The sequence below is a fragment of the Haplochromis burtoni genome, unplaced genomic scaffold (assembly GCF_018398535.1).
Source record: "Haplochromis burtoni strain Fernald_Lab_line unplaced genomic scaffold, NCSU_Asbu1 Contig_183, whole genome shotgun sequence".
In the NCBI taxonomy this organism is placed as follows: Eukaryota; Metazoa; Chordata; class Actinopteri; order Cichliformes; family Cichlidae; genus Haplochromis; species Haplochromis burtoni.
In genome coordinates this window covers 743426-770770 of record NW_024582544.1, presented here as the reverse complement: position 1 = coordinate 770770, position 27345 = coordinate 743426, and the positions used below count along the sequence as shown (strand labels likewise).

General features: G+C 41.6%; 1 protein-coding gene across 4 annotated transcripts in view; it reads left to right on the top strand.

Moving 5' to 3' along the window:
• Nucleotides 1–27345, top strand: part of LOC102301082 (filamin-B) — a 64865-nt gene that overhangs the window by 7997 nt on the left and 29523 nt on the right. For 2 of the 4 annotated variants that reach the window (XM_014338923.2, XM_014338922.2), the window contains exons 2-11: nucleotides 20401–20510; nucleotides 20621–20756; nucleotides 21169–21266; nucleotides 23533–23680; nucleotides 24474–24592; nucleotides 24876–24950; nucleotides 25657–25819; nucleotides 25930–26130; nucleotides 26230–26367; nucleotides 26991–27117. In XM_014338923.2, the coding sequence (XP_014194409.1) occupies nucleotides 20401–20510; nucleotides 20621–20756; nucleotides 21169–21266; nucleotides 23533–23680; nucleotides 24474–24592; nucleotides 24876–24950; nucleotides 25657–25819; nucleotides 25930–26130; nucleotides 26230–26367; nucleotides 26991–27117 (1315 nt within the window). Of the gene's footprint in view, nucleotides 1–20400; nucleotides 20511–20620; nucleotides 20757–21168; nucleotides 21267–23532; nucleotides 23681–24473; nucleotides 24593–24875; nucleotides 24951–25656; nucleotides 25820–25929; nucleotides 26368–26990; nucleotides 27118–27345 lie in introns of all 4 variants that reach the window. The other 2 variants (XM_014338921.2, XM_014338920.2) reach the window with 1 other exon arrangement.

The following is a 27345-nucleotide window of genomic DNA, read 5'->3' as shown; positions in this document are numbered from 1 at the left end:
AAAAAAGCACTACTTTGTACAGCAGCGGGTTTCCTCCTCAGCTGGCAGCAGAGCAGCAAACACAGGAACACCCACCGGTTTCCTGGCGTATATTGTCTTTGTGCCTCTGCCTCCATCCTCTGCATCTCAGCTTCCACTTAATTCAGCTATGCATCGTGGCCTTTAATTAGATATGCCTGACAATCAAAGTGAAATCACTCATATTTAACTCCTAATAGTTTACGGAATAACTATTAAGCTTCGTTAGGCAGTGCAACCGCAGTGAAACCCTACAATCCTACCGGATCCGGGCTTAAAAGCGGAGGCAATGGAGCTTTTTCAGTGGTTGCTCCTAATCTTAGGAGCAACTCACCTTTTCACATATAAGCTGCCCAGGCCCTCAACGCTCTTAAAAACTTATGTGGATAATAAAAGCCAGTATATGCTGCTCAGCAAGTCCCAAAAACGAGCAAGAACAGTCTCTTATTTACTTGGTTTGTTTGGTTTTTAAGTGTATATTTATTGTTTAGTGGTTATTTTATAGTGTACGTTCTCTTTAACTGGTAGAGACATTTGGTCAACTGAGGTTGTTTAAAATGTGCTTTAAAAATAAACTTTGACTGGACTTGAAAGTTGAACTTCTGTGTATGTGTGAATGAATACATTTAATGCAGCCGGCTAAATGTCTGTTCCAGATGACTAATTTTTGTTTCTGCAGCATGGTTCAGGTGAAAACTGTTCATGAAGCTGGAGCTTGCGACGTTGCCGTGTTGTAACGCTTTTTCTGCAGGTTCCCGAATCTCTGCAGAGGCCGTGTTTATCCTCTGACAGGAGTTTGATTTAAGAAGCAAATCTTTACCGCCTTAGAGAGAAATCTATCCCTGAATGAACCTTGTGTGTCTGTTTGGAGCTGGAATCATCATTCTGAGATTGCAACACCTTATATGCACACTTTTTTTTTTTTGCCTACCTCTTTTTGGACATTGGCCAGTGAGTTGAGAAGTGTGTTGTGTACAAAAGGCGTTGGCCCATCCACTTGTGCAGACCGGTGTGCTGCATCATGATTGGGAAAGCTGATGGATTTATGGAGTAGCTGTGACGTGATCAGTTTAAGTTGGAGAAAAACATCTAGATTATTTTACTCATCTGTTAATCCTACGTTGGCTAAAACGGTTTGAGTCGGTGTGCAGACAGCGCATGCTCATTAAAACATGCTTGTTTGTACAAGTAGTTCTTCTCTGCTTCAAACTGCTATAAAGATGGGCCATGTCTGACCATGAGGGGCATCCAAACAGTAGAAAGATGGCCGAAAGGCAATAGTTTCAGGCAGTTGAACCCAGGGGATGTGTTGTGGCCCTGAATGAAACAAATGGCATTAGTGTGAACTGGGAATCATGCAAAGCTTGTATAGAGTCAAAGCCTAACAATCTGGAGTTGGAAAAAATCACGATGGGTGTAATGGAGGTGTTGCGTTGTTATTAGCAGTTTGTGTACATCTAGTTTATCAGGTTTCTGCTGAGGCTGAAACGAGGAATAACTGCATGGAAAAACAAATTTAGGATTTGGAAACACTGGATGGAAATCTGTGCAAAACCAGCGTGAATGCATAACAGAAGTGCTAAACGCCACCAATTAAACAAATCACCTGGGACAAATTGTAAGGAGAGCAGAGGTAAGTATTTAGCCTTGAGCCAAATACTTTTTATTTTTTATCTTTTATTTTTTTTTATACATGTCCAACATTAAAGCTGCATAAATGACTTGCAGTAATTACCTTGAGTGGCTTTCCTGCTACTGGTGTGACTCAAATGTGAAAACTAAACGCACATCTGAACAAAAGAGCAACTGTTTGGATAAATTCGCACGCTCTGCCTAACATTTTATGTTTAAAGTAAAATGCAGACGAGACGGGTACCTCGATGGTTGCATGCTGTGAAAGATAATTGGCCCTGAACTTAAGCCAAGCTACATTGCTACCAGGATAACCTTGCACCAGAGCACATAAGATCGTGGTGCTTCTTTCTCTAGGTGTAGCTTTAAATATTCACAGCCTTGCCTTCAGAGTGACAGTTCTGTCACTTGAGCCAAATTTAAGTTCTAAATAACGTTTTGCTTTTATGGAAGCCTGAAATGTCTCTGCTTCCTGTTTCTAGTGCAGCTTTTGTGTAAATGCACAATCGTATAATGGAAGCTGTAATGCATTGTGTTTTGGAATGGAGAAGTAGCTGTAGTCTGTTTTATGTCCCTGTCTGATCATTACTAACACTCTACAAGCTAGCATTGCTTGCATGCTCTTCTTAGCCTGTGCTTGCCCCGATTAGTGTTTCTTCATTTATTGTGTCAGGAATATGACGTCACCTGTGCTGGTAAATTTAGTTGAATAATCCTGCCTTCAACTGGTTTCTGTCCCCGTTTGCAGTGCTGTTCTACATCTGCCTCAGTGTGAGAGGAACCAGGTGAGAACAGGCCTGACGGGATCTGTAGCTTTCAGGTGTGACCTTAATCAGGCGGCGTGACCTCTTCTACATGCAGAGTTAACCTGTGGTGCCTCCAGGCCCTGTTTTTCCAAGAACAACCCCACGTTTCAGTGGGAGAATTTTTCCACTTCTGTTTGCATTTTCAGAATGTCAAACTTTCCTGGTTGTTCAATCGGCAGCAGACAATCAGTCCTGCTTTTTGTTTTGGGTTTTTTTGTGCTCTTTAGAGTCTTTGTTTCTAATGTCTCACAACAGATGTGAGATGGTGTGAAATCTTTATACTTTGATCTACTGTTAATCAAAATGCCCCACACTCACAGTGAAGGGACTGAAACGGTTTATTAAAACAAAGAACTATTTCCTCCTCTTGTCCTGCTCGATGCCACGCCTAATTGACAGTATACCTCAAAGATTAAAACTGTTCTGCAAAAGATGCACTGCTGTGTCCTCTGTTGGCTCCTGTCATCCAGCTACATTTTAGGAAATTATTGTACTCGAGCATGGCGTACTGAGGTTGACTGTCATGGGCGGGAGGATGGAGACACAAATGAGGGGAAATTAAGAAAAAATCCTGCTTTTATCCTTTGCTTCACCTAGCGTGACCCCCTGAATGTGACTGATCAGACATGGAACTCAATAGAGTTCAGTAAACTCATAGAAGACCTCAACACACTTGTTGTATGACGTTTAGTGAATTCAGAGCTGCCACACTTGTATAAAAAGAATCGCCTGTTAGTCTTTCTGGACCTTGACACAAAGTTGGATCTGCAAGATTAGATTTCTTCTTGTCCTGCTGTTTTTACTGCTACCTGCGTGGAATGACGACTGACTGGAATGCCTTAGGACTCTGGGAACTGTCACAGGAAAAAGTTGACTAATGTTTTGAAAGTTGGGGGGAAAAAACTCATCTAATGCCACCTGGAATAGCTAGCTTTTTACACCGAAACTGAGTCCTTCTGACCCAAATATACAATATTGTATATGTGTAGCCTGTACCCTTCAGTATCTTAGACAAATGTTCACTTTTTCTTTTGAGTGCGCAGCAATTACATTTACATCCAGTCAGGCTTCTGCTTTTCTAAAAATGTTCCAATGAAAGAATTTAAAACTTGACACTTCCTGGAAAAACGGGAGTCGAGACTTATTGATTCTGAGTCTTGACTTTGTACTAAATGGATTTGACACTCCTGTAACATGACTAATCATTGACGGATAAATCCATAATGAAGATGCGCATCGTCTTCATATCTGCTGACGAGCGTCGGGCCGCTCTCAGCGCATTTAGTGCTGCCTCCCTCGGTGAGATATTAGCTAATCTGCTGGCTGGCTGCTCCTCTCTGGGAGCAGAAACCTCACCGTGCACACACTCTCACACTCTTGAGTTCACCCTTTCTCTTTTGGCCATTTGTTGCCATGGTGATGTGTATCAACAACAGTCCACGTCCAGCTCGCCTCGTTGAACTCTGACAGCTGATAGATGTTTGGTTTCTGTCTGCCAGGTCTCGGTTTAAAGTTCAGGCTTTGACACAGATTTCTGGATGTTCTGTTTCTGACGTGTTTTCGGTTTTCATTTTTGTGTGTGTTAGTTTACCACTCTAAACTTTTTATCAGAGCTCAAAACAGATAAGAGAAACTGCTGTCAGTCGAAGAGTCACTGAAGCACAAACTCTGAAACTGTTCATGCACGTCATGTTACTTGTGGTTTTTGTAATCTTCCGCTGGCCTGGACCTGATCTTAATCCTGATGCCAGCAAAACTGGCGAGTACATTAATGGGAGAAACGCAGCTGTGTGAGAAGATCATCTCGACAAACTCAGCTGTACATCTAAAGGACAAAGGTCACTCTTTCGTGGATGCCAGAATTCACACTTTGGACTGAGGAGACGGTTGATTTGAAAGACGAGCGAAACGGGAAGTCTCTGTCCCCTGAATAACACAAACTCACAGCCACCTACAAATGCAGACTTGAGATCCCTTCTCAAGCATCTCCACCCCAACTCGCACCTTGTGTCAGGTGACCTCAATAGTTTATGTGATTTGGTGGGATATCTACTCGTTTAACCCGAAACCTCTGGTGGTAATGACGCCCACCTTTTTCCACGCTGTCTGATGTGATAACACAGATGATCAGTAATGGGTCAATGACCTTCTGTAGGGTTCATACCTTAGGGTAAATACATGGGACTCGCCACCTTTTTTGGTTTTAGAACTTAAGTGACTGGATTTAAGTATTTTCTTTTTAAGCTCGTAAGATCACCATGACCTGAATAACTGAGAATCAGCCACACCTTATGCTTGATGCAAAGGGTGGACATGACCACTGTGGTGTCGGCATTGGAGTTTTGGCTGCTGTAAAATTTTTATTTATTTTTAAAGTCAGAAGTGACCATACCTGTACAAGAGGGTCAAGTTATCAGCTAACGCTAGCAACTACTACTGACAGGTTCACTAAGATGGCATGTACTGATGCCACTGGCTGATATTTCTGCTGCTTATCAGCTTTGCCATCTAAATGTTGAAAGATGGCATGAGGCACTGAGACTTTATAGAAAGTCTCTGACCGAGATTTCTTAGTTTTCCTGGAATAATGGGGAAAACATGACTGCAAAAAACCAAACTAAAACAGTGCAGCAGCATTGGTACCCAACCATCCTGACTCTGATTAGTTCACAGTAATTCAAACTGTAATATCCTCATTTATGTTCGGTTTCAGCCACAGACTCTCTGTGATTTTTGGCTCACTGACAGACTTTCTTAAGGTTAGTTATTCAGTGGCTCCAGAACGAACACTTTCATAGAAACCAGAAATGGCTGGAACTGAATTGGTGACATTGTTGTTGAGTCTCATCACTGTGAAGAACAGTCGGTATCGAGGCAAAGACGGAGGTGTGGGGGCTGAACGCGCACACACACAGAGGAGTGATTGATAACACTGGCAGAAAGGCCTCAAGGTCGGGCCAGTGAGACACATTCTTCCTACTTGTCATGGCAACCTCAGTAAACAGAGCTGCTGATTGGCCGAAGTAACCTGAGGGTGGCTGATGAGTATGGGTGTTAATAAACAGGAAGTGTCACGTAACTTGGAGCATTAGGAGCATGCCTCATGATGTGTTCAGGTACCATGAGAAAGGTCAGAGATTGTTCTGTGAGGAAATGCAGGTGACGTCGCAGCACACAGGAATCACAACCTTACAGAACATTTAGTCACTCTTTTTGTAGCATCCAATTAAAGAAGTATAAAAAATTTATCTGAATAAATGTGCGCCTCTTCTTGTCATTTCTGATCATTTAATGAACTGTATGTGATACTTGTATAAATCAGGAAACTGGTGTAAAATTATTACAGTATTTGATGGGAGCAGAAGACTTTCTTCAGGGTGTTCAGGAAAGAACTCTTTTGAGATGTGATGGTAGAAGTTCTGTGACAGAAACCAGGTAATGCTTTTCACTTTGGCTGATCCTCTCCTTCAGCGTTATCCCCTCATACACTTGGGGACCACTTTCAGTATTGAATGTTTTGGATTAGATGCGTTCAATCTGTGGATGAAATGGAGACCTGCCAGTTTTCTCTAAATGCATTCATATACAGTATCGAGCTATCCTACTGTCATTCAAATGTAAGTGGGTGGATATCAGTTTGAGTTCTTGATGTGCTCTGAAGGACAAAGACCTTGCATCAGGCCCGTTGTCTCGGATACCCAATCACTCAATGGGTGATCGAAACATCTGTTCAGTGCATCCTTGCCTGAAGGATCTAGTGATTGAGCTGGTCTACCTTTTGAGCCACAGCTGCCCATCGATCTTTGGTGTTCATTACATTTAAAAATAAATAAATAAATATTTAAAAAAAGTTACAAATGATAAATTAAACCCAACTTTTCAGTTATTAGACTATATCAGCCTAATGACTAAAGGTCTGTGCTGGTTGTAAGTTTCCACATCAGTCGTGTAAGCTGCTGATTGGATGAGGATTGCTTTCAAACATCTTAGGTGACCTCACAGAAACTTGGTTTGGGCTGACTAACCAGCGTCAGTCTCCAGAACCAAGTTTCTAAAATTAAATGTTCTTTTTAAGAGAATCGGTTTCACACTCGCACTAAATTTAACAGCAGTGGATTTTTAGTTGAGCACAGCACTTAAAACATAATAATTAAGTGCAGAGTTCATGATTTGTTTTCATTTCCTTTGGAAACTGGAGCTTTTAGGATTCTCGGAGGGTTCCTGTGTCTGAGTCATTGGACGGAGGAGTGTTTAAGTTGGCCGTGTTTGCGCTCACTGAAACCTCATCGCTCCACTCTTACCGAAACCTGTTTGCTCCTTCATCTGTTTCACTTCCTTGGTTTCCATCCTCCAGGAGGAGAACAAGCCATCATGGCGGTGTCATATTTATGGCTCCGGCCTTCGCTCCTCTTCGCTGCAGATGTTGCTACTGTGGCTTGACTGAACTGTGTCAGCATGTAGAGGAGCAGAAACATGGGCCGTCCAGATGAGGTTGTTTTCAAGTCCGCAGTCTCATCCTCAGCTCCCTGTTTACAGCCTCTGTAGAGATGTGTGTCATCACTGAGAATAACTGCAACCAGATCAGTAATTGCAACCAGATCACAGCATGTGTCACATACAATAAGTCCAAAACTAGAAGCATAACTAGATAAATCTGGATAACATCTGCAGTGTTTTATTCTTTGGTTCTTCAACCTTGAAGGATGGCATTAGAGAAATTAAGGAAGCATGACCCAAGGTGTTGGAACAAAGCACTTTTTTTTTCTCTCTTTTTGTAGAGAAAGACAAAACTGCTTTCATGTTTTCGCTGTCAGAGCAAGCTCGCGCTAACACACTATAAAAACCACCAGTGGGAAAAACACCAGCACATTCCCCAAGTTCTCCTCGTCATTCGGTGGGTTTAATTATACATTTCTTCCTCAGAGCCTGTGAACTGAGGTTATTGTGGAGACCGGGTAACTCTGGACCATGTAAACTCTTTGCAGTGTTATTGGTCTAGTCTAAAATTGTGAGGTTATGGTATAAGTGGCAAACTGGAAGAAGTAACTTTCTGTGACACGCTCAAAGTTTCTCAGAGTAAGAGCTTTATTTTTTCTATTCCTGACTTAACTGGAGGAGCTCTTCACGATTTTGCTCAAATCCTTGTGTTGGGAAAGTGGCACAACTTTGGAAAACTGTCATGATTTTATTGCATTACAGCATTTGTCTGATACTAAAATTACTGGGAAAAGTCGTTCGGCTTTAGGCCAGCTGAAACTGTTGATCCAAAGGGGTGCAGCTTCAACTCCACCTTACGCATCTCCTCGCTGAGAAGCAATAATGTCTAAGTATAGACGGTCGGTTTACTCCCTGGTGCAATCTTGGTTTGTCTGAAGAGGTAAAGGTGGTTTTTGTTAAGTCTAGAAGGTTTAAATCATTGTGAATTATCCAAAGCTGTTAAAGAAATTTTGAAGAAGTTAAAAACTGCTCTTTATATCAGAGTGAGTCAACCAGGCGAGTCATAAGAACATTTCTGTAATGAGGATTTCCCCCAGTACGTAGTTCTCTGCCCCCCTTTTTCTTTTTCTTTCTTTTTTTTTTTTTAATTTTAAAACTGCTCAATGTCCATCTATTCATTTATTAGTATTGTTTTATTTATTTTTGTTACTATTGGCATGGGTTCACCAGAGTCCTGGGAGTTTGTACAGCTGCCTGTATGAAGCAATCATGTTATTAAAATTACTCATTCTTTGGGATACTGACCCAAGAAAAGGCAAAGCCTCTTGTTAAAATGTTGGTAGGGCTAAACAAAAATAACTAAAGTAAAATATCAGCAGCACACAACCTGACAACAAAACTGTGCTAGTAAAATACTGTCCTGGTGGTGAAAATTTGAGTTAAAAATGTCGTATTAACTCAAAGTATCTAAAGGTCTGACTGGATGCTTCTTGGTCAACTGCACTATAGGAGTTGCACTTAAGGCTCTTGTCTAAAAATGTCAGTGTTCTCACAGGATGTCTTTATTTTATTTTTTTTCTCCCTGTCTTTGCACCAAGTAGGTTAAATAACAAGTGTAATAATGCAACACACATAAAGTGCTGACCAGTGTAGCCTCACAACAACACACAAAGCTAAAATGTGCTGTCCGTGTGCCAAATGTCTCATTCAGATGTGACTGAAATCTCCTCAAACTGAGGATTTGAGAGAGGAGGAAAAAAAACTGGCCCCAGGGCGAGTTTCTGCGCCTGAGAACATGTGAGGCAGCGCGCTCTGATTGGACGATCCCCCGGTGCGGTTGTAGCATTTGATGTCGACCTTGAAGATGTTTAATGTATACACATAAATAAAGGGTTTGTGGTGTTTATAGTTTCGTTCCCTCCCACGCTAATGTGTGTGAGACCCAGGCCTCAGTGTGGCTGCAGAAAAGGTAACACGAGAGCGGCCGGGATATCGACTTACACGCATGCTCGCCCCTTCTCTGCACACAGAAAAGTACCTTTGTTTGTTTCGGCTGTAAATGCAACAAAGTTTTTGCACTGAGAAGCTTTAAAGAAGCACATGTCAGCTGAAATCCACCAAACATTTAAAGGTTTTACTACAGTTTCACCTGTTTTTGATTGGAGTTGTCACAGTTGAGACTTATTTATGCTCCTCTAATTGGGTTCTTTTAATTTTATTTAGCACTGAAGGAAATTTGTCAGCATGGAACAGAATGACAAACACAATTGCTCTAAAATCAGACGTTTTAAGGATATTTGCTTTTTATTTCCCCCTAATAAGGCTATTTTGGCTCTATGGGTGGTAAGTTCACACACTTCCTCACCTGTCGAGTCCGATTCCAACAAAGACTGGTGCCTTTGTGAGGAAAATAAAATGAAGCCATTGTGGGAAGCACTATAAGCTGCAGTTCCTCTACTGGCCTCTTGGTCTGGCTGCTTTCAGGAATCTTCCAATGGTGACATAAAAGGTGGACGGAGCTTCTGATGATCTGAACCATGGCTGGGTACCCAGACAGAAAACGAACTCCAGGTTTTTGTGACTCCTGTGAGCCTCTGGGGCTGGTCACCAACACTTTGTTCACTTATAGTAAAGAAAGATTTATAACAATACCCCAAACTCCCTTTAGCTCTGGTTAAAACCTCTTTGAGAAGGTGCCCAATGTGTTTCTCTGACTGAAACCTCTTGCATGTGCATGTGGAAATCTTTTGGTTTGGTTTGAATAGACATGATTTGAAAAAGGGATTTCAGTTTACAGGAAAGTGTGCATATTGTTTTTCATTTTGGGGTATTGTAGTGATGCGGCTACAGTAGATTAAGTGGCGCTATGTTGGAAAAACAAAAACATGGCACAGTATCTTGAACCCAATAAAGGTTTGATCATTGTGTCAAACTATCCTATCAGCTGACTGTTTGGGTGTTTTCAGATATCTAACGATGAAACTTGTGAACAGGAACAATGGAGACCGATTTAAATTATGTTGCGGTATCATCAGAGGTGAAAAATGGCCCACACTCACACAGGCGCTGGACTGTCTCACAGCTGATCATGCATTTATGAAGGGGAGCTATTGTCATGTCGTCTGTCATTGTGAATTGGTGCTGAGCTGTTTTTGATGCAGGAAGTGTGATCTTTTGTCTGAGTGTAGTGGCAGCAGACAGAGTTTAGCGCAGCCACTGTGTGCCAAATATTTAGTTAATGATGACTATCAGAATGACAGGAAGATGATACACTGCTGGGTCTGAAAACGCAGACGCACATGCAGGCAGACTGAGTTCAGTGCGTGTTTTAGATTTAGTTGTAGGTTTAATTTGAGAGGTGTGGGGGGGTTGTGATGGTTTACTGAGGATTGTTCACTGATAATCACTGCGGTGAACCTCCTGCAGCCTGGCTCAGCTGCAAATATCCCAAATGCTTCTCCTCTTACTCACTCAATTTCTTCATCTTTTAATCTTTTGCCCCTCTTCTTCTTCCTCCTGTTTTTCTATATATTAAAAAAATAAATAAATGATCCAGTCACTAAACAAGTCTGGTTTTAGTTATTTTCCTATCTGAGGTTTAAAGGATTTGGCTGTTTTTAGGCTGCCTTAACTTCAGAAACTGTGAATAAGTTGATCATTTCTGTAGAGTAATGTTGGGCTGGGGTGGATTTATTTTTTTTTTTATTTATTTTTTTTAATTTTAAGACAAGAAATGGTCTCAAGTTATTTAATACATATGAGGTAATGACCGGTTTGTCCAGTGCACATCCAGTGGACTTTGTGTTGGTGTACTCGGTAGTTTAACTGACTCATTTCTATTACTGACTTTATTTTAATTGATGTTCATCACCAGTTCTGTCACACAAGCTGTAATCCATCGAAGTGGAAAATGAAGCACAGCTGCACAAAAGTGCGTTCTTATGTTTAGACTTGTTACATAGTCTGAACCTCCCCCTCCACAACCATCACCTGAGGGTTTTGTCAAACCCTTCAAGGAGCTTTTGAACCTTCAGCTGCTTTTGTCTTTGTGTGCGAGCTTGTGGCTGCATGTCCACTTTAACACTTTTCCAGTTTTCTCCCCTTTTCCCTTTTTTCTCTTCTCGATCAACCTCTTCTTCCTCACCACATGGCAGGTCTGGTTGTGATGACATCATTGCCTGGGAACCAGCAGGGTGAGGTCATGCAGGGCTAAACGCTGCAGTGTGTTTGTCAGTGTGTGTCTTGTTTATGCATGCAGACGTCATGCCAGATGTTTGTGTGTTAATGACAGGGCAGCTCTGCGCTGGTTAGTGAGCTCTCTTGTGGCTCCTCTGACCTTCAGATTTCTTCTGCTCTTTGTCCATATCATACTTGTTGTTTGCTGTGTTGCACATCATGCTTGCGGTGTCCCACAAAGCTCAGTTTCAGGCCTGTTATTGTTTGTGGCGCACAAGCTCTTGCATTTCTGCTGCTTGGTAAACTGCCTGCAGACGCTGGACGCTATCCAGTTTTCATCATTTGGTTCATTCACTCGGAATCCCTGTGAACGACTCTCTAGAACATGGGAGCAAACTTAGTCTTTGATCTGTGTCTGTGCAGCTGTTTGTGCCCAACCAAAACCAGATTAAAGACGGAGAGAGAGAGACAGAATGACACCGACTCTGTATCCTGCTCACCGCTCATTACCCGAATCAAAGACATTAAAAGCCTCTTGCTTTCTTCTCTCTGCCTGTAATCTGGATTTTGTTGCTGGGATCACCCCCTCTGAGCTGCTGGTGCATGATTCATGTGACTCCTATTAGGCGCCACTCTTATTACACCAATGCATCATGCGGTGATGTCATCAATGGGTGCCCCAGTTTGGGAGCGCCGACCTGATGTTTAGCAGTGGAAGTTGAAAACTGATTTCTAGTCATTTTAAAGCTCACTAAACCCCCACTGGAGACCTAAAAACTAATTTTTATAAACATCTGCTAAAGGTTTTACTCATCTCTGCTACTTCGTAGATATGTCTGAGGAGAAAAAGGCTTATTTTTAATGCTTTTTTTTTTTTTTTTTTTTTTTTTGAGAAAGTGGTTCCAACTATTTTTTTTTATTTATTTATTTTTTTTATTCTGCAAACAACGCTTGATTACAATAAAACAATCAAAATCTTTTATATTTTAAACGTTCATCTGTGGGATCGTCATTGATGTGGCTCCAGGATCGTGACTGCAGCTGACCACCACGATGTGGTGATTGGAGTTTGTTTGGGTTTAACTTTAGCCCCTAAAACGACTTTGTTTCCATAAAAATGAAGACTTTAAGGCTATTTTATGTACATTTGCGCACATTTTTGCTCAGGAATTATTATTATTATTATTGCAACCCTGATTTCAACCACATCCACCCCCAAACCAAACCCCGTGAATAACGGTCGTTATCGCTGAACGTGTCGTCAGTTTCTCAGCACAGAGGAATGTCATGCATCTTTGTGTCTTTGTTTGCGTGTGTCATGTTTCCCGGCAGTGTGTTGTGTGAATGATGTGTTAATAATCGATCTGACAGCAGCAGAGGCTTCCTGCGGAGTGTGTGTTTATAGTTATTTTAAACTGAAGCTCAGATGTATAGTGTGTGTGTGTGTGTGTGTGTGTGTGTGTGTGTGTGTGTGGCTTTTTGTTCCTCTACCACCATCCATTGGTCCTCAGCAGGGTGGAGGGTGATTTACAGGCTTGGTAGATGGATGGGTGGGGGGTGGGCGATGGAGTTGATGATCTCACCACTCAGGAATCTGTGCAGCAGAGGTCAAACCACACACGCGGTAGCTCCACATCCTGTTTACCACTGCAGGTATCCTTTGTCCAGTTCCACTCAAACTTTACTTTTGCCAGCAAATTTCAAATTTATTTTTCCACCTAAATTTACTTTTTTGTCTTTTTGCTGATGTTGCAACCTGCCATAAAAATGGTTCCTTTTAAAATCTGTGTTAAAACATATTTGTTCTCTTCGCTTTCAACATGGGTCCTTGCAGTGTCTGGTTGGCACAGCTCATGTTGGAGCTGCTAACGTCTTAGTTGTACTTGTTTTATTTACTGCAAACAAGTCTGTGCACTCGACGGGTTAAAGGGTACCTCGACTAAAGAGGCATGCAGCTAGTTGATTTCATGATTAAATGCTGCTACCCTAATTGGTAGATTACGGACATCAGTGGCTTAAACTGATTTTAAGGCTGTGCAGTGAACTGTAAATTGTATTCAAATCAAAATCTTTTGCAGCTTAATGTCGTCTTTTGTTTTGTTGTTTTTAATATTTCTTAGAAACTTTTGCCCCTTGTAATAACCTCAGTCACTCCCTGACAGGCTGGGGCAGGTTTAATTCAACTAATGCTGAAAGATATTTGGAGACTTTCGGCTCTTTGGAAATACTGATTTCAACAAGTCTATAGAGGAACCCCAAACACTATATTAACAAATGTATGATTGAGTATTTGGATAATAAAGTACTCTTAACAATTTCTTCTTGGGTGTTGGCAGACATTTGCCACAATAGCACCCCCCTGTCTTACTGAAGCACAAAGTAAAACCAACGTAATATTTAACAGCAGTCAAAGGCATGTGGCCTCTAACCACAGCAAGAAATGTGGAAATGATAAAATTGGTTAACAAGTTTTGTCGTATTGTTTACTGTGGTGAATCTCAAAGCACAAGTTTGAAATGGTTTGAAGCTGGAGTTTATAATTCTGAGGCCAGTGTGTTGGTGAAAAGGAAATTGAACACATCCACTGGTCTTCAGGCTATTTCTCTTGATTTTCTGCCGTTATCTCACCGCATGACATCGTTAAAATCGTTGCTGCTTCCGTGCGTCTTCGTGCATGTTGGCACCAACTGAAGAGATTTTAGACTTCCGCCAAAGGAAGAATCAGGACTGTTGTGAGACTGTGGGCTAGTAGCGTTTAATTGACTCAAACTGAAAATTTAGCTTGTCTTGAATGATCAAAAACATCAGGAAACTGCTCAGACATCCTGTAGGTCACCCTGTAAGAGCCCCAGGTTTAAAAGATTTGGTTTAAATTATATTTACAGGAATTTGCCGTTTCAGTGTTCAGTCCTTACGGTGTTGGACATCCAGGTGAATGTTTTAGGCGGGGTGTGGTTGGCTGAGATCAGTGTGATGATCTGCTTTAGGCATAGACTGTTCTCTACTGTTGAGCGGTAAATTATTGGGTAGGAAGCTGAACATGTGTGTCTGCAAGTCATCGTGCAAAGGAACAGCTGTAAGCGGTGCAGCAGCCGTGCCTCTGAGGGCGAGATGCTTACAAAGAAAGTGAACTGCAGTGACCTCTGCTTATGACAAATTTTATTTATTTTAACAACCGCAGCGCATTTGAGTTATACAAAGCTGGAAGAGCCTGGTATCACAACGTAGGTTTATGGTGACTTTTCATATGAAAGGACTTGTTTTGAGCGGTCAGCTGTCCGACGTGATATGACCCTTAAGTTTATATTGTAGTGATTTTCTTAAGTGAATTATCAGAAAACAGATGCTCTGCTTCCTTTGTAGACCTAAAACTGATGGTCTTATTGAAACTATCATGTCTCCTACCTCTTTGAAGCTGTGTGAATATCTCCTAAATTGAAGTCATTAAAGGAAGTTGGCTCAAAATGCTGGGGGTGGAGGTTTAATGTTTAGTTTAAGTACAACATGCAAGAACACTAAGATGTACAAGCTATCCACATTTTAATATCTGTTAGACGGTTAAACTTTTTGATCGGACTGTTGATTGGTTGCCATGGTGCAACGGTCTTTGTTTGACATGGTGTGTCTGATTTTTGTCTAATCGTAGGACATTTCCTCATTTTTCAGCCACCTCTCAGATGTCTGTCTCAGATTTCCAGGATTGTAGCAGTCGTACTTGTTCGTAGTGGAGATGCTCTGTGCTTGTGATCTTTGACATTCCTTAATTCACCACAGCAGATGGGCAAAGGGGAAACTCTATTAAAAGGCTTAGTGAAAATTGAATCAGTGCCCCAGACAAGCTGATCTGTTACACTGGAAGAACTGTTGGGACCATTCTTTGCCCCACTGAAGCCTCCACACAGAGCAGTAAAATACAGTTGAATCTATTACGGAGTCTATTGGGAGAAAAGTGAAATCTCTGGATTTGAACTGTATCGGCGTTTAGGTTTTCCACTCCATCAGTGAACGCAGTGCCCAGTTCTTCCTGTCTATCGAATGACTTCAATAATGGACAGTCCAGGATTAAAGTTGGGACACAGCTCCTCTTCAGTAAATGAATTGATGTTGCTGAGGCTATCCAAAGCAGCATGATGGAGCTTCTACTCGTATTGAGAGACATGAGTCGTGTTTCACTAGAAGTCAGACATTTTATTATGCGAAATGTGAGGATGAAAGCTTAAATAGCTGCTGCAATCCTAGAAGGGAGACAACTTGGTCATGAGTATAGAGTCATTTAAATAGATCAGAACTTTTGTGGCGACAAAATGTAACCAAATTGACTTGGTAGTAATGGTTTTGTTTTTGTTTTTTTTCTCCATACCTGCATTTAATTGCCTGTTATCTTGTACCTGGCACTGAGCTTTATAGGTAGAGGTGGGATAGCTTTGGTCATCACATTACTTTGTTAGGAAACCTGAATCTGTTATGGAGAGATCTCAGGGTTTGATTGTGGCTCTTATGTGTAAACGTTTTGTTTACTTCTCCATCCTGTCTGTAACTTGGGTGTGAGATGAGGATTTTCTGGAGTTCTAGGTCAGCAAGTAGGTTGATTAGTTCAGCTTAAGCGCTCAGGGCTCATTATGCAACTTTCTGTAAGAGTCCAGGTTTGACTCACAGATAAGAAAGGCATTTAGTTCCGTTCAGTTCACCTTTATGCTATCACCGTCCTTCTCTTGCTTTCTATTTCTCTTCATGAAAAGGAAAAAATTCCACGTTTCTTTGTCTGTCCTTATGCAAACTCAAACTATCCCAGTACTTGCTTCTCCAGTCCTGTCCTTGTTGTGTTGATATTGTTTTGTCTCCATAGCAGCTGGTCAAATCAGCAGGTATGGGCAGGAAGAGCATCTTGCCGAGAGGCAAAAACATTGTTTATGTGATGCAGATCCGGGCTGTATTAAATGTGAGCCACTTTGTGAATGGAGCTGTGGATGGATGAATCTCAGAATAAAAGAGGTGGCGACTGCAGTGGTCTCTTATCGCTGGGGGCGCAGGAGTTGAGGCAGACCTCTCGTGTCAACCTTTAATGGTTACGGCATGTTAGCTGTGAATACTGAGTGCACTCACCTGATCTACACATGGTGTAAGGGACGGGTACAAGAAGGGAGATGGGTTCGATTTACTATTTTAAATATTGTTTAAGGGGTTTAAAAAAAAAAAAAAAAAAAAAAAAAAAAAAAATCTTAAAACTGTAGATAATCACAGAAGTGGATTTGACTGAAGAGAAAATATTTCCCATGACTTAATGCAGTCATGCAGTTTCAGTCTTGATTGTAGATAATGTGACACCAAAGTCGGGACCTGTGCATGGGAGAGAAGGCAGTCGTTCTAGAAAAGTCTCAAATATCAGCAGCTGGCTTGAAGGAAAAAAAAAGAGTTTATACGGTCCGTTATATTGAAGAACTATCTAAATGAACTTGCGGGTCACTGGGACATAAACCGCATGCACAGAATTACCGGTCACATCTATTTAAAAAACAAAGTCTTAAGTTTGACTTTGGTCCAAAATAATGCTGCTGTAGATTTAAATTTAGTTTCTTTTGAGTGCAGCTTTTGTTTTCTGTCTTGGCCAGTTTCAAGCCTAAAAATGTCGGCTCTTTTAATAGTTGTTTTTTTTTTGTTTGTTTTTTTTTAACTGCAGATTCTGTATGTAGGTGTGACGAGGACGAGGTTTGCATCGGGACTTTATGTAGTTCACAAACATTTGTTGTCCAGTAGGGTAAAGTAGTGTCGAGCAAAACAGAGGATTGGGTTTGGAGTGTGATTGGTACAGATAATAAAAAGGCCAAATGGGCTCTGATATACAGGTTTGTAGGTCGGGTCATGCAGAACTGTTTTGATCCTGCTATAATCTCTTTATCCATTGTATGAAAACCACTGCAAAATGACTCATATTTCTTGGTTTGTGGGCTGGATGGAGTCAAATCATTGCCACAGTTAACAACTTCAGTCATTTCTTGAAATGAAGAACTGGTGTGAGAAAATTTGGCTTTACCTGCCCAGGTGTGCGTTTCAGTTGGCAAGCTGCTGCTGCTGGAGTATTTATGGCTTTGTTCTTTGGACCAAACCCAGAACGTTACATCAGGGTTTTTAATGAGTTTCTCTTGCTGTTTTGAAATATTAGCTGAAGACTTGTAGCTGGCTGCTGGAGTAATGTCTTCTCCTCAGCGCTACCTTGGAGTCTGTCACGAGGGAGGGAAAGGAGGGCTCAGACTTTAACCGGCAGGGAACAATGCAGCAGATTATTAGAGCGGTTAAAGCCGTCTGTAACCTGCTCTCTGTGGCACTCACACGAGCTGAACTCTGGAGATGCCACAAACGGTCCTCGGGTTTATTGTCTCTGCTCCTTCCGTCATCGTTTTAACTGGCTGCTTTTTAAACCCCCCCCCCCCCCAAGCCCTCCAGTCTCTTTCTGCTACTCTCGACCTTTATATGAACAATGGGGGTACCATGGTGATAGCCTCGTTACCCACGAAACTGTGTCGACAACGGCGCACACACGGTGTTTAGTTCCCAGCCTGATGTGAAGTGTTAGAGCAGAGGTTCAGCCAACCTACATCCTAAAAATGAGCGTGGAGTTTAGCACTACAGCTAGTGCTCCAGTTTTAAATGAGGTATGAAGATTATTACGAACTGTTTATTCGGTATGGTCCAAAATAAGTAGTGAGCCCATAAATTGAGCAGGAAAATTACTACAGAGGCGTAGAAGCTGGTTTTCAGTGCCCTTCTTTAGGAAAAGAAGTGTTTTTGGAACTACAGCTATTGCTATCTGTTGGCCTTGAGATGGATTCAAGGTTCCTCATTGGCTTTTCTTTGAACTGGTTCTGACAAAAGATAAGCTGTTCCACTTCACCAGACTCATTGACAAAAGTGGTAGTTTTTACCTCACAGTACACGAAACTCGAAACACTCAACGCTCAGTCTCGAGGTAAAAACAGTTTTCGTCTGGTAGCTTTGTCTCATTTGCACAAATCGAACTCTATCATCTGTTGTCTCACAATTTTAACGTGAAGTTTAATGTTTATGTTCAGTGGATCGTTGCATTACACATGGTCACGATTCCATATAAACACAGGAAACATGCACAATTTTAAAAAGTCCCTCTGATCCAGACAGTTTGATTTCTAGTCTTTGCTCTGAATCTGATCATAAAGTAGGGATGTCATTATATGGTCATGTACACACCTCTGTACAAACCTTCTAATTGTCAGAGACAGCCAATCAGACAAAAGCTGCCTTAAATGGCAACTTTCATGAGCTGAGGGGCTGTGCAAAAGCTCGCTGTGGGAGAGAAAAGGATGGTCTTGATCTGTGAATCATGCATTTCTCATGCATTGATGTAACACTTTGTTACTCACATTCTTAATGCAGAAAGTGTCACAGCTAGTGTGATTAAACCGTTAGTAAGCTGGGTGGATATGTGAGTTGGGGGTAAAGTTCACTGGCAAAGTGTTTGCAGTTCGTAGTGACACACATACTTAAAGGTGTGGCATTACAGTCTGAGTGGGAAAGAAGGGAAGAAAGGGAGAAACCATAGATAAGAAGCTGTATGTTAATAATTCATGCAGGTGGGGAGAGTGAGATGGATGGAGGAAAAGCAAATGTAGTTTGAACAATGAGAAACAGGAAAAGAGGGCTAAAGGACACAAAAGGGAGATAATAATTTTTAAAAAATGTAGAAAGCAGGATGTCGCAATGCACACAGTCAAATGTTGTCACTGGGCGAGGCGGCAGCTCTGCAAAGCTCCACCTAAACCTGAGCTGTCGCAACATGTTGGGACTACAGCTGTCCTGCTGGCGGTGGAGCGGAGCTGAAGTTTCTCGGGGTGGATCACAGGATTTCCCACACTCTGTGGTGGCGTGTTTAGCGGATATAAGCTGTGTCGCGACTGTGTCAACAGCTTGCATTAAAACGCCAACACAGGCCATTTATAAGGCGTGGATAAAATGAAACGAGTCGTTTCGCAGAGGTAGACTGCGACTCGTGCAGCTCTGCTTCAAAAGAGCCTGATATCAGATGTTTTAATGGGATTATAAGCAGTTACTCATTAGAACAAGTTTTTCTGATTATCTCTGCTAGTGCCTTTGTATGAGTCAAAATGATCTTTATCAATATCTGTTAATCTTCAGTCTAAAACCAAATGTTTTTTTTTTCCCCTCCTCTCCATCTGAGCCAACATCACCTCTCAGAGTTGAGCAGCAGCTGGATTAGATGAGCATATTAGGAATGGGGGCTCTCAGTGACATCACACAGATCCAGTACTCAAAGACAAAGTCTGAAACTGTTTCTAGAGCAGTCTAAGCCTGAGCTTTACCCTAATATGGCTTTCTTTGAGAGGCTGGAAAGTAAGATGGGCAAAAGGTTTGACCTCAAACTATAAAACACTCTTTAAAGATGTTTAGTCCAATACTTTTTAAAATAATTACATTTGCTTTAACTATAAATGTATACACCATTATAAACATGTCTTCTCCAACATGTTCCTTTTACTTAAATATAACCTTCATTTAAATATCACACGCTTGCTTTAACAACTTGCTGCTGTTATGAGAGACTCTGAATAAAATGATTTTTATCTGCTGTGGTCTGAACTCTGTGCAGCAGCTGAAGATGAACTCATGTTGCTGTGTGGTACCAGCTGGTACAGTAAGGTCTGGTTGATGTGAAATGTTACCCAGCAGCGCTTTGTTCAGACTGGGAGCTAAAAAGGTTGACAGCCACAAAGTCAGGAGCAGGTTTGTTGCTGGCTTGCACTTCAGATCTGCAGCTAAGCTCAGTGTTGCACAGTTCTGTGAAATGAATTCTGCAGCGTGCCGCGTGAAATATCCAGTCCTGTGTGGCAGCAGAGGAAAGTGGGACACCTTGTAAATATGAATGTTGGTAGTTGGAGGTTAACGACAGTAGGATCTGGACCCAGATCGGTGTGTGATATTTGTGTGAAGATGGGATTAAATGTGTCCCGGCTTACGGTGTTAAATTATCCTTACAGAAATTCCTGGATCATGATTTGTTTCCTCTCCAGTTAATTTTAAGTCCATCCAAGCCTCACTGTGGTAACTTCTTCTCGTAATTGCATCCATAACTTTGTAATCCTGCTAACAAACTGTACCAATCACAAAACCTTACTAAAGGGGGGAAAAATGAGCCAATAAACATTTAATAAAAGGACAAACTGAGGGATGTGACGGACGGAGATGAACCTTTTTTATGGGATTATGGCACTTGGTGACATCTTAGAGGAGGGGGGCAAATAACTGATCTGAATCTGACCCGAGGTCTGCCTGTTTCTTTCAGACTCTAAAGCCATTGTAGATGGGAACCTGAAACTGATCCTGGGTCTGGTCTGGACTCTGATCCTACACTACTCCATCTCCATGCCAGTCTGGGAAGGCGAGGATGAAGAGGTAACGTCCAGCTCGTGGTTTGGTGTTTAAAAATCACTTGTTTTTGTGGCTGTAAATGGAAAGTTTTCTTCTTCAGGAGCTTTCTAACTGCAATGTGCTTTTGTATTCAGGCAGAGTCAAAGACACCCAAGCAGCGTCTGCTGGGCTGGATCCAACACAAAGTCCCCGATCTGCCAATCACCAACTTCAGCCAGGACTGGAGGGACGGCAAAGTACTGGGAGCACTGGTGGACAGCTGTGCACCAGGTACGCCTTGTTGTTCCAGGCTGTGCAGGAAGTTTACCGTAACAAACTTCATTAGCAAAAATTAATTACATTGTATCATCAGATGGCATTTTTGGGTGAAGCTGGAACTATTTGGCATGCAGCAAGCCTGTAAGAGCGGCTTTCTCACAGCATGGGTGTGTTTCCTTTGGAGTTTAACCACACTGGTATTTTTAATTACCCTGTGTGTGAAATCGAAGTGAAAGCCAGGCTCCATGTTTAAGTATGAGATTCCTAAAAATGCCAAACTGAAAACATGAGAATTATAAACACTGTCTTTTAGATTACTTTTTAAACAAAGAATATTGAGTTTTATCTTATTGTGTACAACATGCAAGTGTTGCTAATACAAGCCCAACTCTTTGTAAACTAATTGTTTTGTTTCTGTTTGCAGGCCTGTGTCCAGACTGGGAGACCTGGGATCCAGTCAGACCAGTGGAGAATGCCACTGAAGCCATGCAGCTGGCTGATGACTGGCTGGGCATCCCGCAGGTTGGTTTCCCTCCATTGTTTGTCGTCACTGCTCTGACCTTTAAATTAACCTTTAAAGCATTTTCAGTGACATTAAAAATTCAGGTGACGTCATTTAGTGCTAGAATGTTTGTCTCCACCTCAGACACCCACTGTTACTTTTTTCTCTAGCTTTAGTTGGCTTTTCAAGTCAAACGCTTTGCTTGCTTTAGCAACCAAGTGTGAGGAATGCAAGAGGCTTTTTGTGTAAACAAGCAGATCACAATGGATGCAGTTCTTACAACGCCATGCATTTTGTGTCACGCAGCCCAATTAAGGCAGAATCTGCTGTTCTGTGAGCTGCTGCCAAAGGTCAGAGGTCAAGAACATGATCAGATTATTTTCCTGATTTTTGCTGCAACACAGGAAGCTTTTTCATTTTTCAACACAAGCTTGGCTGAGGTTGAGGCAATGCAAGCCTAGAGTTTAACAGCTGTAACATTTCTGTAATGAAGAAACTTCACAGGAAGTGATTGGGAAAGTGTCTTCATCTTTTTGGAAGTGGGTACTTGGTGTTTTAGATGTTTGTTTGAGGATAACAAAATACTTTTCTCTCTGCAGCCTCATTTTTAATCTTAAGGAAAGAAAATGGTTGATGCTTGATGTGCGTTTCCCGTTTCACCTCCAGTCAGCTGACACTCAAACAGAAGTCTTCTTTAGAGAGTAAACGAAAACAAAGACGCACGGCGTCAGAGTTCATTCACATCCACATTTCCACCTGAAGTCATCACTAATGCTTCTGTGTCTGAAGCGACTGAGCCAGAATATCAGACCAAAGTAGTCTGTTTGCATTTCGATAGATGAAGTAGTCGCATATTTAATGTGAGCAAACCCCATTAGACCAGCGTTTCAAATTATGATGTAAGGGGTGTAAAAGTAACCCCTGTGAACCAAAAGTTCAGGCTTCATACTTTAAACATTGGGACATTTTCCCCATAAACAGTCCGAATTGATGTTTTCCATGAACTTGACTCCTCACTAAAACTGCTGAGTTTTCCTTAATCTGTTTTAAAGCTACTAGAATAGCTTTGAATCATTCTGTCCAAAATAATCTTTACGTGTCCTATGTTGGTGCTCTTCTTCTGATTGGCTGCAGGTGTCTGCCTCTTCCTCATGACATCTTACAGATCCAAGAGTAGAAAAAAAACGGCATGAAACTTGAGGTTTTGACAGAGGTTACTTCTACACACTGACGTCATTACTTGAAACATTGCCCCTGTTTAATTTATGCATCCACCATTGGTTGTGTGTTTATTCAGCATACACTGTGTGTACACCCTGTTTACACACACGCTCCAAACAATGAGCTCCATTTTCCAGGTTAGTGACTCTTGGTTCCAATGAAAGGAAATATTAATGCTTCATTATATTTTTAACAGCATGCATCAAACCTTGGTGCAGTAAAGCCCCCCCCCCCTTCCTGTTTCCACATGACAATGCCCTCATGAACAAGGCCTGGCGCAGAAAGAAATGGCTTTCCCAGTTTGGTGTGAATGAACTTAACTCATCTGTAGAGATGCCTGAAATGAAGCCAGCTCAATAAATTTGGGCTAAAAAAAAGTGACATCTCCTCATGCAGCGCCAGCATTGGATCTCATTACTGCTCCGGTGCATAAATGGTTTGTAATTGGAAGGAAATGTGAAACCAACAACAGATTATCGCCTTGTCAAAATCTCGTTCGACTATCACATGTTCGTCTATTAGCTTTTTCCTTTGTATCTAGTTTGACTGCCTGTGTGGTTGTTGCGCAGTTTCAGATTCTGACTGATTACTTGGTAAAAGATCGTATCCTGAAGCTACCATATCATGTAGAGATGACTGCAGATTAACGTGGAAATGGCAATCTGTCAGAGTTATGTGTATCAGTTTATCTTGCGATAGGAAATATCAAATGTAATTCATTTTGTTTATTTCAGTTAAATTGCCATAATTATGAAGATGGCGCAGAGTTTCTCAGCTTTTAATGGCAGTCTTGTGTCTGAGCAGGGAAAAAACAAACAAATCCTGTTAGTTATCATCAGATAACCACATGTGAATGACATCCTCAAGAACTAAACAGAACAGGAGATGTTAATGTGAGATGTGTGGTGGTAGAAATAAACACACACTCTCAGACTCTGCTTTCCTGTTTACCAAACCAGAGTGCTCAGGGAAAGCTGCCTTCACATTGAGAGCCAAGTTCTGACTTCTAGGGACAGTCGGGTTTATTTATTTTGGACCAGCTGTAAACGGTTTGTGCGATTGCAGGTGATCGCTCCAGAGGAAATCATCGACCCCAGTGCGGACGAACAGTCGGTGATGACCTACCTGTCCCAGTTCCCCAAAGCCAAACTGAAGCCCGGAGCTCCACTCAAACCCAAACTCAACCCCAAGAAGGCCCGCGCATACGGACCGGGTACGCGCACAACCTTGCAACACAAAATAAAGATTTGAACACTTCTGAAAACACTCGAGTTCATCTGGTTACCGATTCAGTAATTTGTTTTTCTCACTGTGTTTGAGCACTTGACACGCTGCGAGGAAACAAGCAGCTATAATCTAAACAATGGGCTGCACTCACATCTGATCCCCACAAACACAAGGTGGTGAGGTCAACATTTGTTCTTTAACTTGGACCGTAAGTGAGGAGGAAATACCAGGAAATTAATAACAAGGCAACACAGACACAAACACGCCCACAGCAGCTACAGACTGACGGCTTGTGCTAGAAAAACACAAGGACAAAAGACTTAAATATTTATAAAATAATAAAATGAATAATTATGTCAGGAGCAGTCTGTGTGCTGCAGCAGCTGCTCCCTCACAGGATTCTTGTCTAGAATTTGAAAATTGCAGTATTTGAATGCTTTCAGCTGAGCTTTTAATCTGTGGTCAGAGATGAACTAGCGAGAGCATGTTAATAAGGACAATTTGAAAGGGAAAAGTACGGAGACCAGTTTGTGACAATGTGAAATTCAATTAAAACACAGTACGTCCAGATTAGTAAATGTACACCCACTCATTTTGGAATCTGATGCTGGACTCTGTAAATCAAACGGTGCACATAGAAGAACCCTTAATCACTCATGTCACTGTAAATCCATCCTGTGTTTGTGTGGTTCAAATATGTGTGCAGAAGGTTTTGATTGGGATTAAATGTGCCGCTTGTTGATCTCTAAAGTTCCTGAATTGACCGTCGTCCTCTGCAGGTATCGAGCCCACAGGGAACAGAGTGCTGCGACCTGCTGTCTTCACAGTGGACACATTCAGCGCGGGTCAGGGGCAGGTCACGGTCTACCTGGATCATCCAGACGGCACAAGAGAGGAGGTAAAATCCACCTCCGCATTATAGAGTAGCATCTAATGACAGGCATAAACATATTTTGCTTTATGGAGATGCATTTTTGTTCTTGGACTGTGCTGGGCAACCCAGAGAGCCAAAGTTTAAGGGAAAAAAAAAAATGGTGAAATTGTGTTTATAGCTGTTTAACTTCACAAACGCTAAACTCATGGACCTGTGTGTATACTTTATGCTTTTACTTCCTTTTAATTGGTCCCCCTTTTAACTACCTTAAACTTGCATGACATCCACTTGCATTTGTGTCGATCAGCTGAATGCGGAGCTTAACGAGGGCAAGAAGACGTACAGTGTCACCTACATTCCTCAGGTCATGGGAGCCCACCAGGTAGGCTTTGTTTTGACTGTGAACACGTTATTATAATTGAATCAGGACAGAAGAAACCCACTTTCTGTGTATCGTGGGGCAAGTATTTATTAAAAAAAAAACAAAACCTAAAGGTTATTGTTCCTCTCAGCAGATGTTTAATTAGGAATTATAACTTGTGTAATACGCTAATTTGCTTATGTTTCAACAACAGAAAAACGACCAGCAGATAAAAGCAGTGTATTAGTCAAACCTTTGGAATTAGAAAACACTGTCACCTACCTAGAAAGTGTTCATTTTCACCACGTCAAGTTTTTCTATTCTACGACTCGGACGGAGTAAAGAAGTCCAGAAATACATGGACTTTTTTTACTGTAGTGAAGATTTGTGGTTCGATGTATTTCTTATTAAGAAATTAACCTTTAAAGAAAATTTATACATATTTATACAGTTGTATTCAATTTCATTGGAAAATGCAGTACCAGTAAAAATAGTTTTTTAATTTGGATTTATTGGAAAAATTAATTAATGTTCTTCTGCTTCTTCTTCTTCTTCTTTGTAATGATACATAATTGATTATTATTATTATTATTATTATTATTATTATTATTATTATTATTATTATTATTATTATTATTATTATTATTATTATTATTATTATTATTATATTGAATTTTTTTTTTTTTTTTAAAGCAGAATCTAGATATTTACTTTTAAATTGTTCTAGGTCACTGTGTTGTTTGCGGGCCAAGAGATTCCCAAAAGTCCCTTTGAGGTGAATGTGGATAAAGCGCTTGGAGATGCTTCCAAAGTCACAGTGAAAGGCCCGGGAGTCGAACCTGTGGGCAACATCGCCAACAAACCAACTTACTTTGACATCTACACTGCAGGTAAGAGCAGTCGGACACAAGAAGAAAAATCACTCTTTAAAATGTTTCTACATACAGAGGTGGTGTTTTTATGGGGAATCAACATTGATATTAAAAAATCGTCACTGTAGGTGCCGGTACAGGAGACGTGACAGCCATGATCAAAGATCCTCAGGGCCGGCAGAACACTGTGGAGGTGATGATGGAGGATAAAGGCGACAGCGTGTACCGCTGCACTTACCGACCCACGCAGGGTGGCCCGCACACAATCACAGTCACCTTCGGAGGCGTTGGAATCCCAAAGAGCCCTTTCAGTGTGGACGTGGGCCCCGGTGAGTACATTGTTTTTCCCATTTACCTATTGCACAGCTTAAATCCTTTAAATGAAAGAGTCATCACCTGTTTACTTGTGCTGTCTCCTTCACTGGCAGCCTGCATGCCGGGAGCGTGCAGGGCGACAGGTCGAGGTCTCCAGCCGTCAGGTTTGAGGGTCAAACAGGTCGGTGATATCAAGGTGGACACCAGGAACGCTGGCAGTGGAGAACTGAAAGTGACAGTCAAAGGACCGAGTGAGTGCGGTTAATATCTTAGAAGCTTTTAAGAGAAGTGAAATAAGCTCAGACCTAATAACAAAGAGCCACCTTCAGAATCTCATTGGCCCAGTTTCATACAGACACTGCAGTTTTTGTCCATTTTCTGTTTAGTGACTTCACACCATGAAGCCCCCTGGTGTGGTCAGGACTTTCATGCTTTCTCTGTTGGAGGATGAACTCTGAGTGCTGGTAGTCTGGTCTTAATCACACATAAGAACCAGATGAGATGACGTGTTGTAATTTACTATCAAGTCAAGATTGGAATGATAGAAAACAGTATAGGAAATGTTTGAATCAGGCCTCAGTTTGTAGAGTACTGCAGTCCTCATTACACCACATATCTCTTTTTTTTTTTTTTTTTTTTTTTGTCTGTGACTTTAGAGACAAATAACTTCCAGGCTTCATGTTGTATCCACCGGCTCAGTTTCCATTGTATGTTTCTGGATGTTTGTTTTCCAAAATGTCACATTGCTATTTCAACTGTGATTTAAAAGCTTGTTACTCACTCGGTTTTATTTATATAGCCTCATATTACAGCACACAAGTTTGTCCCGTTCCACGATGTGCAGACATATCACATTATCTGTGTGTGGTTTCAGAGGGCGTCGAGGAGCCAGTGAAGCAGCTCTCCAGTCAGGATGGGGTGTTCTCCTACGAGTATCACCCCAGCAGTCCTGGGAAATACATCGTCTCCATCACCTGGGGAGGTCAGCACATCCCAAAGAGGTGAGCTTGTATGCTGCGTGTTTCACGGCATTACCTCAGCACATTACCTCATCTGATCTGAATGACTGGGTCTCCTGGGGCCTCAGGAGACCTCATGTTCAAGACCTCGTTTTCTTTTTGTCACCTCTCTGTGAAGCAGATTGCTTTTCTTTCTTTTTCTTTCCTTGTGTGAATATTAGTAATGGTGTAGGGTTTCTGAGAAGCAAAGAACATATATCAGAAGATGTA